This window comes from Lepus europaeus, chromosome 5, assembly GCF_033115175.1.
Source record: "Lepus europaeus isolate LE1 chromosome 5, mLepTim1.pri, whole genome shotgun sequence".
In the NCBI taxonomy this organism is placed as follows: Eukaryota; Metazoa; Chordata; class Mammalia; order Lagomorpha; family Leporidae; genus Lepus; species Lepus europaeus.
The window spans coordinates 82,619,726-82,632,794 of record NC_084831.1 but is presented as its reverse complement, the minus strand read 5'-3'; the positions used below and the strand labels follow the sequence as shown (position 1 = coordinate 82,632,794).

The following is a 13,069-nucleotide window of genomic DNA, read 5'->3' as shown; positions in this document are numbered from 1 at the left end:
TAATCATGTAACTTTACATTGATTATTAAAACAAAAATGGTGATACAAATCAAAAATCTGGGTAAATGCTAGTCTAGGTCAGTGAGTCCTTGGTGATAAAACCTCGGTTTTGTGCAGTTGTATTTTAATCCCGGGATCACAAATAAAGGTAAAAGGGAATAACATTAATGAAATGCTTTATAAATTACTAATGCTATATTAACAAAAAGAAAAAGAGCGGCTTACATAGGCTGCCTGCTATTTTAGTATGAATGAAATTTGTGGAAGGGTGTGATAGAGACACTGCAGGTGGGGAGCAGTGATGTAACCATTGCTCTGAAGGCCTCCTCTTGGGTTACCATTTCTGCAAAGGTTTGTTCCTTCAGCAAATGTTACTGAATTTCTGCCTCCTGTCTACCAGGTGCCAGCTCGGTATTGGTGATCCTCAGGAATTGTTCCATTGCCCTTTGCTCTTCTTCCCTCAAGCCAAGATGCTCTCATAGAGAAAACTCCCTATGAAGTATCCCCTAGGCCTTTTCCTGATTGAAGTGGGAAGGCATTTTGAAACTTTCCCAAATATTAAAGGGGGGGGGAGGGAGGAACACAAGCTTACAAATTTTTAAATTCCAGAATGGAAGACTCAAAAAAAAAAAAAAAAGCTCCCCTATTCCCATCCATATTTCAGTTTCTAAATTCCTGCCTCTCACACTTACTCTTCCCAAGAAAGCTAGCACAAGGTGTTTCACAATATTCGCAGAAAATGGAATTAAAAGATTTATTTTGTTGGAAAAAACTGAAATTCATGCATAGTTTTTTCATCATGTGCATTTTCAAGAAATTTTAAACATCCTTTTTATGCATGGATTTCAAAAATCTATAAATCCCATTATCCATGAACTTTTTTGAAATCCTCTTGTATCTTCCACATTAAAAAAAAAAAAAAAAGGTGTGGTCAGTGGAGTTTAAGGCCCATTTTCTCAAAACAAAGCAGTTACCATATCCTCATCCCCACAGAAGCAAGGAGTCACCCTTTCTCTTCCAATCCCTACATTGTCAAGGGTGGCTTGCTTTCAGCAAAGTAGTGGTGTTTTTGTTATTATTTGACCTTAATTTGGCTAATGAATACATCAAGGGACTTCTTGTGGCATCCAGGCGTTCTGCCAAGTTGTCTAAACTTAGCTATCAGCCAAATTTCCAAAGGCCATGAATAAAAGCCGTCAGGGCAGGGCCCCTATCTTCGTGCCTCCGGAGCACACAGCGCTGTCACATGGTTTTGTTTCATCTCCTGCCAATTCTGGAAGGGTATGCGAGGCAGATCCTAATGCCCCCTGAGAAGACGCGGCGGCGTGGTGGCCGATGCCAGAGCCTGAATTGACATCTGCTTCGGATGACCTGAGTGCATTGCTCTCTTTATCCCAAATTCCTTAGTAATAGAGAAGCACCCCTCGTGGCAAGGGAGAACCGCGTTTACACAGGGATCGATGACAGGGCAGAGGGAGGGAGAGAGGCTGGGGTCAGCCCTCAGGGATGAGGGCTTTGCCCCCGCCACGAGGCCAGCATTTTCTTCGCGCTTTAACTAACTCGGTCGCATTGAAAAGGAGCCCGTTTGCAGGGGTCCCTGGAGACTTTGCCCGGGTAGTCTCACCGACTCGCCGACCCGCCGAGTAAACAACAGACGGCATAAGAAAATGCAAAGCCTACGACACACAGGGACTCATTGTTCTTGGCCCTTCTCCCGACCCGTAGCCGCGCCCTGTTACGACTGCGTGGCTGACTCGCCTATAAAAGCCCGTCTCGGGGCGTCTCGCCGCCACAGGCTCTTCCTGTTTCTGGCGTAGCAGTCGTCGCTCGGTGCTGGAACCGCAGCGGCCGTGAAGATGGCGTCCACAAGCCGGTTAGTGGGTCCGGCCGAGCGCGGCCGGCGAGCGCCGCGGGGTTCTGGGCGGCCGGCGGGGGCGGCGGCGTCTGACGAAGCGCCGGGAGGGATCGGGGAGCGGCGGCCGGGGCTGGCAGGCTGCCCCGGACAATGGCATTTCCATGCGGCAGGGCTGTCAGGGGGTGTCGCGGGGCTGCCGAGCCGTCGACGTTACCGCCCGAGCGTCCTGGGTCCCTCTCTAACCCCGGATTCCATCCTGCGCGGGCCCCTGTCTCCCCAGCCCCTTGTCCTCGCGTCTTGTGCGGAGATTTCAACCGTCTTTTTTTCCTTGTTAATTTTTTCTACGCTTGTTTTTTCCAATCCACGGCCCAACTGGCCCGAGAGTCCTCAGTTCTGTCTCCCCTCCTCCCCCCCCCCTTTTTTTTTTCTTTCAAAGAGCGGGAAACGGTTATCCTAGGCCCATATTGATCTGACAGCTAAAAAGTTGGAAACGTCAGCGCTGGTAAGCCGAAAGGAAACTGATTACCATCCCGGCGGCCCTCCCACGGGAAGCCAGGAGAGGCTGGGGCTCATCCCAAGACTTGATTAGCCCCCTTGCTGAAGGATTGCGCTGCGAATGTTGCCGTCTGTATAATCCTGAAGAAAGTCCTGCTTGCAGAAAAAAAATTACCTAGATATGCTGAGATACTCTGTCATATATTTTGAAAACGTACTCATCTACAGGAAATGCATGCAGTGCCCTCCGAGGCAGCCTTTAATCATGTGACCTGAAAAATGCTTACAGACCCTAATTACGTCTCTCACTGCTGTTAGGGCAGATACTAGTGTTTTTGCGTGAGTGTAAACTGAGTCATGGCCATGTTGACTTTTTCAAGGTTAGTGAGAGAGTGTAGTCTAAGACTCCTGTTTCCTGTTATATCACATGATCGGCCTATGGTTAATGCAGTGTATTAAAAATATCAGATTAAGTTCTAAGCTTCTAGAGGCAACTGTGGCGGTTTGTTCTGAACCCATTATCATGTGCGGGATGGATGCATTTCATCAGGGAACGCCATTGATCACAAAATAAGCTGGGAAGGTCCAGGATAGACTCACCATATTCTGGTAATAACAACAACGAAAAAATGGGGGTGGAGCAGTTTTTGCTAATGTCTGGAAATAACTCGTGACACCCTTGTTTATTGATTGTAATTCTGTGATTGAATGCTCAATCATAGTGTCTGGGTGTCGTTCTGTCAGCTAAGGCTTCCTTACAGATGAATGGAAAACTTCAGCTTCGCTAAATGAGGCTTACGTTCTCTCGTGACAGTTATTTGGGAGGTAGCCGTATCTATGCACAGCGCTTGCATATACTGGAGCAGGAAATTTTATCTGTAAAAAGCTAATGGTACACATAAAATAAAGTCACTGAATAGATTGTTTACACAAAGAATACACCAAACTTGATATACAGATTTTTTTTTTTCAGGCATATCCATCTCCTAAATTTACATGTCATTGTGGTTAATCCATCTTTCAAGGTTTTCTACTAGTGAAACAAAGTAAATGTTAGTATTTCTACTTTTAGCCTCCCCCCCCACACACACACACAATGATTTACAGGCAGTAAAAATTGGTGTTCTCAACAGAGAAGAGCGTGAATGTTCTGAGTTGAAAGTGTAAGCTCCACCACTTATCTTGTGACTTCAGGCAAGTCATAATCTTTAAAATGGTGATAATGCCTATTTTGTGGGATTGTAGAAAAGGTTGATGATATTCAGTGTATAGCACTAGGCAATTGATAGCCATAAAATGAGATTTGCGATTATGTGGTGCCTTAGGTAGTCTAAACTGTTTTAACATCATTGGTGGTAGTTCTTTCCCTTGCTTCCCTATTTCTCTTTACTTCCTCCCCCACCACTGGGTTTTCCTCTTGTATGTTTTGTATGAGTACTGTAGTGTGATTTCATTTCACTTTAGCTGGGTGCACAGTACAAAAGCAAAATACCAGACTAGACAGTGAAAAGTAGTCTTGTTTTCTCCTAGCTCCCAGCATCTAATTCTCCCCAGAGCATCCATTGTTTTGTTTTGGTGTTTTCTTGGTGATTATGTTTTAACAAACATGCATGCAGTTTTGATCTCTTTTCACCCCAAAATGTAGCCTGATGTAAACTGCTTTCACCTTACCTTTTGCCTCTTTTATGAACTTAGCATACAAAGTTCAAGTACACAACTCAGCTACAAAGTGAGGACATAGGCATAGCCACCACCCAGGTCAAGAAATCAAATAGTCCCAATGCACTAGCTAAGACAGTAACAAAGTCTCCTTTGTGTCCTCAGTCAGTGCCATGTCCCCAAGAAAGCCACATCCTGACTTCTACCTCCATAGATTTATTTTGTGCCTTTAAAGTTTATGAAAATGGCACAAGTATTCTGCTGTTTAGTTTCTTGGTTAGCTTTTGAGATTCATCCATGTTATTGCATGTAAGTAGCTCAGGTGTTTTTAGTGTTGAATAGACTCTATCTTCACTTAACATATCTTTGAGATTCCATGTCATTTATACAATACTTTAAGGTTTTCTGTATAGTTTTTAATAGCGCAGAAATCTTATGTCAATCCTTTGGATACTGTGTTCCATATGGCATCCTGTACTACTGGTTTATACTTAGTTATTCTAGTGCTTCAACGTAGTTTTGTTTTGTTTTGTTTTGTTTTTAATAATTTATGCCAGCTGCTTAATTTTGACACAATTTTATTGAAATATTTTACTTAAGGAATCTATTTAATAGGCTGAATTTAAGCTATATCTGGCACCATTTTCCTAGTTAGAAAATACAATACCTGGTTAATTTGACTATATAAATTTGGGAGATACTTTTTTTTTTTTTTAGTTTTCTAATAGATATCACCTTCAAAGTTGAGAGTGAACATCCTGAATTATATTTTAAGTACAAGAAGAATGTTTATCCATAACCATAAATATCCTATTTATATACTATAAGAACATTGATTTTAGTCTTTTAGGTGTATTTTTGTGATAGCTATAACATAAATATTTTTGTATTACTTTTTTTAAATGTGTTCTTTTCGATAATAGAGCATCTGTGGTTGTGAGTTTATACCACCTGAAATAATGATTAACTCTGTTAAATATGGTTATTGCTTTTAAATTTGATTCTATCAAGTGATTTCAGGTTAATATGTCTTCCCCAAACTGATGTATTGTTTTTTGTTTGTTTGTTTTAAGATTTTATTTATTTGAAAGGCAGAGTTAGAGATCTTCCACCCAATAGTTCAGTCCCCAGATGGCCGCAACAGCCAGATCTGGGCCAGACCAAAGTGAGGAGCTTCATCAAGTTTCCCATGTTAGTGTAGGGGCCCAAACACTTGGGACATCTGCTGCTTTTCCCAGGCACATTGGCAGGGAACTGGATCGGAAGTGAAAACAGCCAGAACATGATCTGGCACCCCTTTCAGATGCCAGTGTTGCAGGCAGCAGCTTAACCTGCTGTGCCACTACTCCAGTCCCTGCTTTATTGTTTAAGGCAAGATAATTGAGCAAACTATTAATATGGAAAATTAATTAAAAATCAGCTTTTGAAACTGTTTCCTGAATGAGTGCTAAAAAATTCAGTTCTAGACTAAATGAAATCAGCAGGTGTTAAGTTCTGAAGAGCCATATCTACTCTCCACTTACTTACTTGTTTCAGTGTACTATTCTGAAACTAATAAAACTAACAAGTAGAAAAATACAGACTTGAAACTTACTCTCTGACCAAAGAAATAAATTAGAAAGGGTATAAATCAGATGGCTCCATTTAAGTGCCACAGGCTGTGATGTTACCTAGTCATTACTTATCAAGATTTTTAAAAATCTTAGTAGCCTATATGTTAAGAGAGAAAAACACTTGTTATCTATTTCAAGTTTTGAAAACCTTCCATATCTACAAACCAATAACTGTTAAAAAAAATTCTAGTCGGGGCAGGCACTTAGCATAGTGGTTAAGATGCCTGTGCCTCAGATCCATGTTGGAGCACCTAGGTTCAATACTTGGCCCTAGCTCCTGATTCCAGCTTCCTATTATTGCAGACTGAGAGACAGCAATGATTACTCAGTTATTGAGTTCCTGCCACCCACATGGGAGAACTGAATTCAGTTCCTAGCTCCCAGCTTCAGCCTAGCCATTGTGGGCTTTTGGGGAGTAAACTAGCGATGGAAACTCTTTGTCCTTCTGCCTCTGAAGTAAATTTTTTAAAAATACATTTTTAATGAATAAAAAATAGTAATGGTTCCATTGAGTGTACTGTTAATTACTAGCTAGAATTTAAATTAACTGATATGTTTACTTTGAAAAATTGGGTAAAATGTATTATAAATATACAATATTAGAAAAGTGTTCAAACCTCTATTTATTATTTTGTTACATGTTTGGAAGATACAAATTATATATATTTTTTATTTAGTTTGGATGCTCTTCCAAGAGTCACTTGTCCAAACCATCCAGATGCAATTTTAGTGGAGGACTACAGAGCTGGTGATATGATCTGTCCTGAATGTGGCCTGGTTGTAGGTGAGTAGTTATTATGGTTTTAATGTAAATTGCTGTTTATGGTACTTTGCTGTTCTTTTTTTCCTCAACTGTTTTTCAGTGAAGAACTTTAGATTTTTCTCCACCTACAAGTAATTCATATTGTAAAACAAACAAAAAATTAGGAAACAGAAATAAGAGTAAAATCATCTGGAGATACCAGGTTTTATTATATATCCAACACATACTTTATAATGGGAGCTGATAAAAAAGAAACATAAGGCCCACAGTAATTTCCTGAGTCCTTAAGTATTTGATAGGGGGTGTGGGGAGAAAGGGATGCCACTTACACAAATCAAATAATGAATAAATAAAGTATGTCTTCATTCCATTTTCTGTGAACTTTTAAAAAGTTTTCATTTATTTATGAAGTAGCAAAATGGAGCTTGCATCTGCTGACTTACTCCCCAGATGTCAGCAGTGGCTGGGGCTGGACCAGGCAGAAGCTGGGAGCTCAATCCATGTTTCCAGTGTGGGTGGCAGGAACCTAACTGTTTGAGTCATCACCTGCTGCCTCCCAGGGTGCACACTTTCAGGAAGCTGGAATTGGGAGCAGAGCTGGGACAGGAATCCAGGCACGCCAGCATTGGATGTGGACATCCTAACCAGAATCTTCACTGCTAGGCTAAATGCTGGTCCTTCCATAGACTTTTTGAAGTACTCTCATGTATCTGTCTTGAGTCTCATGCAGGGCTCTCCTGTCAACAATTTGTTATAACTTTAAAATAAAATCATTTACTTAAGAATAGCTACTGTAAAATTGTTGCTGTCCAAAGATAACACTTATTAAAATTTTACTTTTATTACTACTTCTCACTAATCTAGTATGCAGTAGAACTTTAAAAATAGGGTTTGTTCAGAAAGTATTGTTACAGTGAAATTCCAGCAGCACTTCAGAATGGGTGTGATACTTAGTAATTTGAATTTCTTAGGAATGGAAACGTTAATAGGGTTGCAGGGAGTGTAGCAGAAACATTCTTATTGGTGTACTGTGAAATTGTTTTACTGAGAGGTTATTTGTCATATTCATTCCAGAGGACCACTTGCCTCAGAGCTGCAGTGAAAGTTTTAAAACAGAGTTGCTAATAGGAATTGAGTTCCACTTGCCATTGTAATCTTCTCAATAAGCAATAATAATAGCTAGTACATTTACTATATCTCTGTTTACTAGTCATTATTCTAAGTGATCAGTATATTCACACAGTATATCCTAACAACAAACCTGGCAGGTGAGTACTAACATAATCTTTACTTTAAAATGGAGCAACTGAGGCTTAGGTGGTCTGGTAGTCTGCTGCATTATTTCATGGGAGCTGGATCGCTATCCTGCATTATCTTTCGTAATAAAATGATTTCAGAGATAGATGTTTGGTGCAGCAGATAAGACACTGCCTGGGACTCTAGCCTCCCATTTTAGAGTGCCTGGGTTCAAGTCCCCACTTTCTCCCATTCAGGTTTCTGCTAATGTACACCGTGGGAGGCTGCAGGTGATGACTCAAGTACTTGGGTCTCCTACCACTCGTGTTGAAAGTTCAAATGGAATTCCAGGCTCCTGATTTCGGCCTGGCCCAGCCCCACCTGTTGCAGGCTTTGTAGGAGAGAACCAACAAATGGAACAACTCTCTATGTCACTGTGCCTTTCAAATAAAATAAATATGGAAATAAAACTTTAAAAAATTATTTTCAGAGCAGCTGTTTGGCCTAGCCATTGAGATGTCTGCATCCAGTATTGGAGTGTGTGGATTCAAGTTCTTCCTCTGGCTGCTAACTCCAACAGATTCTTTTTTTTTTTTTAACAGGCAGAGTGGACAGTGAGAGAGAGACAGAAAGGTCTTCCTTTGCCGTTGGTTTACCCTCCAATGGCCACCGTGGCCGGTGCGCTGTGGGTGGCGCACCGCACTGATCCGAAGGCAGGAGCCAGGTGCTTCTCCTGGTCTCCCATGGGGTGCAGGGCCCAAGCACTTGGGCCATCCTCCATTGCACTCCCGGGCCATAGCAGAGAGCTGGCCTGGAAGAGGGGCAACTGGGACTAGAACCCGGTGTGCCAGCACCGCTAGGCGGAGAATTAGCCTGTTGAGCTACGGCGCCGGCACTCCAACAGATTCTAACAGGCAGCAGATGATGGCTTAAAGTCTTGAGTCCCTATCACCCACTTAAGAGAACTGAATTTACCTTTGACCTGGCCCAGCCCTGGCTGTTGTGTGCATTTGTGAAGTGAACTGTGCATAAGAAGCCCCATATCTCAATTTTAAAAAAAACTTTAAATAGATTTCGATCTAAAGTAGGCAAACTACTTATCCAATGCTTGTTTTCATATAGTCTGCGTGCTAAAAATTGCTTTTACATTTTTAAATGGTTGAAAAAAAATTAAAAGAACAATACTTTGTGACACATAAAAGCAATATGAAATTCATATTTCAGTATCCATGAATAAAAATTTATTAGAACCCACCCACACACACTTGTTTACATAATATTTTTGAGTGCTTTCACATTTGAACAGCAGTTTAGTAGTTGCAATAGAAACCAGATGTGGTGCTTATCACTTGATTTGGCTGCTCAGTGGGCTACAAAAAGTGAAATTGAACTCCCGTGCTTTTAAGGCATAGTGGAGTGTGAATTATTGTGGTACTGCATTAGATGAAACTTTTTGTTTATTATGCAGTGATACTGTAGCTGTGCTAAAAGAATAAAATAAACATAAGCGTCACAATATTCTAACAAAGCAGTCATCAGAAAAAACAGTGTAAGATAAAATATTTAATCATAGCAAAATTTCTTTGCAAAAATATAAGAATAGGGGCTGGTGTCGTGGTTCACTTGGTTAATCCTCTGCCTGCGGCGCCAGCATCCCATATTGGCACCAATTCTAGTCCCGGTAGCTCCTCTTCCAGTCCAGCTCTCTGCTGTGGCCCGGGAAGGCAGTGGAGGATGGCCCAAGTGCTTGGGCCCCTGCACCCGCATGGGAGACCAGGAGGAAACACCTGGCTCCTGGCTTCAGATCGGTGTAGTTCTGGCCGTAGCGGCCACTTGGGGGGTGAACCAATGGAAGGAAGACCTTTCTCTCTCTCTCACTATTAAAAAAAATAAGAATAAAAATGAGACTGCAATTGAAGTAAAAGTCTTTGAGTGGTTTACTTGTAGATCAAGCAAGGAAAGATATTTACCAATGATGAGTTGATCAATTTGTGTTTGATTGCAGCAGCTAAATAAATGTGTCCAGAGAAAATAAATTTGTTCAAGACTTTTAGCTTCTTTTCAAGTTATTTTAAGAGTTGAGAACATTGGTGGCAACATCAGTAGTCAATTAAAAATCAAGCCAGATTTAAATATTTTTTCTTGATACTTGATGACTAGACATGTTATTGATATTGCTCAGTTGTTTGTTCAACAAGTCAGTGCAGAGTTTGTAGTGACAATTAGCTTCAGTGAGTTTTCTGCATGTAACAACTGGCAGAAAATATTTCCAAAGGAGTTATGGAAATACTAATTGAGGACAGCAAGTGGAATCTGCTAAGATTTCTTATAACTGATAGTGGTAAAAAAAAGTGTGTGCTGCAGAAGACCGACTTGACAAATTTACAAATATTGTGAGTATCTAATATGTTTAAAGCCAATTAGGGTTATTCATTATATTATTCCTTAGGAGGTACATTGTAGGAAAAATTTTAATCTCTTAGTTATTTTTGAACCAGTAGTGTCAACAGTGAACTTATTCACTCTTTGGGTTGGGTACTTAATCATCATCAGTTCTGTGAATTAACTGTTAGGAATAGAAGCTAAGTATCCTGCCTTGTCCTGTCACACAGTAATTTGATGACTTAGCACTGGAGAAGTTTTATTGAGATTTCTTGAGTTTAGGGCCAAGGATGAAATCTCTCTCTAATCAGTAATGCGATTGTATACTCAGTAGTTTTGGAAATTAGCTTTTGATGCAGACTTGCTATTATTTCTTAATGAATTTAACTTAGAATTGCAAGGCAAAACAGCACTTATATGCAAATCAGATATTTCAGCAAAATCAGTTTGACAAAAGCTAACACAATTTCAATCACAAGTAATGTCAAATTGCTTTTATGTGCTTAATACATATTCTTTTTTTTAATTATTATTATTACTGGAAAGGCAGACAGAGTTTTAGAAACAGATTTTCCATCTGCTAGTTCTCTCCCCAAATCCACATAATAGCCAGGGCTGAGCTGGGCTGAAGCCAGAGCCAGAAACTCAGTCTAGGTCTCACCCATGGCTGGCAGAGACTCAAGTACTTGAGCTATCACCTGCTGCCTCTCAGGGTGTGCATTACCAAGAAGCTGGAATAGGAAGCAGAGCTGGATCTCTAACCCAGGTATGACTCCTGTATGGGATGTCGGGATCCCAAGGTTAAAGCATCTTAACTTCTGGACCCAATGCCTGCTTTTATATACTTCATGTAAGTATATACTTGTATATTTCCATGCTGTCAGAAGTTGTGGTGTAGTGGTTAAAGCAGCCACCCACATTGCGAGCATCCCATATGGGCACCAGTCCAAGTCCTAGCTGCTCCACTTCCAATCCAGCCCTGCTAATTGCCTGGGAAAAGCAGCAGAAAATGGTCCAAGTGCCTGGACCCCTGCTATCCACATAGGAGATCTGAAAGAAGCTCCTTGCTTCAGCCTGGCCCAGCTCTGACCATTGCAGCCATCTGGGGAGTGAAACAGTGGATGGAATATCTGTCTCACTCTGTTTCTAACTCTGGCTTTCAAATAAATTAGTAAACCTTAAGCAAAAAATGTTGAAACAAGATCTTCATTACTATACAGATTTGCAGCAGCTAATATTTGCCAAGATCAAATGTTTTTCAGGCTTGGATGCAAATGCAAAGAAAATTTTCGGATTTTAAAATCCATTTTACTATGCAATTAAGGAGCTTCTACCAACCTTCAGTTGAAAATTATTAATCTGTAGTATAACAAGCAAATATCAGGGGTGGGCCTTTTAGGCTAGTGGTTTACATACCCACATCCCACACAGAGTACCTGGGTGCAATGTCTGGCTCCAGTTCTTTTGTTTTGTTTTTAGATTTATTTATTTATTTGAAAGGGAGAGTTACAGAGAGAGAGAGAGAGAGAGATATCTTCCATCCACAGATTCACTTCCAAAATGGCCACAACAGCCAGGATTGGGCCAGGCTGAAGCCAGGAGCCAGAAACTGTCCATGCTTCCCAACATGTGTGATGGGCTCAAGCACTTACTTCCCTAGGCACATTAGCAGGAAGCTGGATCAGAAATGGGGCATCAAGGGCTCAAACTGGCGCTCATGTGGGATGCTGATGTTGCAAGAAATGGTTTAATTTGCCAAGCCACAGTGCCAGCCCTGGCTCCAACTTTCTGCTAGTACAGATCCTGGGAGGCAGAGGTGATGGCTCAAGTAATTGGGTTTCTGCTACCCATAAGGGAGACCCGAATTGCGTTCCAGCTCCAGGCTTCTGCCTAGATGCTGTAGACATTTGGGGAGAGAACCAATAGATAGGAGTTCTATTTGTCTTTATCTGCCTTTCAGATAAATAAATTTTTTCAAAGGCAAATATCAGGAGAAGAATGTAGTAAAATTATATTATGCCTCCCAAACAATAAATATGCTCAATTAAGATCACGTGCTTAGGGATTAGTATCAGTATTTGGTAGTATTTAAAGACACGTGAAAATGAAATACGTAAAATAACATCATTGGCAGGTAAACATTAATTGATTTTGATGATAGGAAACAGCAACTTTGAATTCTAGTTAAGTGACTTGTTATCCCCAAAAAAGAATTCCTTTTCCCTCATTAGTATATGTACACTGTAGTAAATTATACTGTTGTCTTATTTGTAACTTTATCAGTGGATTTATATCAAGAGGACAGATTTCATGTATTTCATAGATAGTTCTAATTTGATAATCATGCTTCTCTCAATCCTCCCTCCTTCCTTTCTTGCAGAATGTCTGTGGCCATTTAGAAAGAAGTACAGCAAAAAATATTCCATTATATTTTTAGCCCTTCATCAACCTTACTTCCACTTTAACCAACAAGACTGTTGGGTCAGATTTATCAGCTAAAGATGGATGTTGTTCATGATGTTTCTTGTGCTTGAACTCTCTAATTTTTACTCACATTGTTCTGCTGTGTCATACTAAAGAAGTTCATTTTCTTTCACTTTTGCTCGATTAAACTTACCAGTCCTGAACATCAACATCAGGACTACTGTATTTTTCTCACCTAAAGTTATTAGGTTAAATTTAAAGGTCTGAACAATATTAAATAGAAGTTCTTAAGACTTCTGAACAATATTAATTAGAAATTCTTAAGACTTCTTTTCTATAATATATAGCAGTTTTTCTTTGTGCTGTTGTCTTCCTGACAAAATAGAACTAGTGGTTATTTAAAACCATAGAGTAAGGGTGAGCATTTTGGCATAGCAAATTAAGCCACAACATGGGATGACCACATCCCATATAGGAGAGCAGGTTTGAGTCCCAACTACTCCACTTCTAATCCAGCTTCCTCCCAATGTGATGGGAAAGCAGCTGATGATGACCCAAGTACTTAGGTCTCTGCCACCCATCCGGGACATCTGGGTGGAGTTCCAGATTCCTGATTTCAGCCTGGCCTAGCTCTGGCTGTTG

The 13,069-nt window shown here is 40.5% G+C and overlaps 1 protein-coding gene across 1 annotated transcript in view; it reads left to right on the top strand.

The window, feature by feature from the left end:
• The first annotated feature begins 1,763 nt into the window (after positions 1-1,763).
• Positions 1,764-13,069, top strand: part of GTF2B (general transcription factor IIB) — a 39,100-nt gene continuing 27,794 nt past the window's right edge. The window contains exons 1-2 of the mRNA XM_062191673.1: positions 1,764-1,873; positions 6,300-6,406. Of these exons, the coding sequence (XP_062047657.1) occupies positions 1,857-1,873; positions 6,300-6,406 (124 nt within the window). The 5' untranslated portion in view covers positions 1,764-1,856. The remainder of the gene's footprint in view (positions 1,874-6,299; positions 6,407-13,069) is intronic.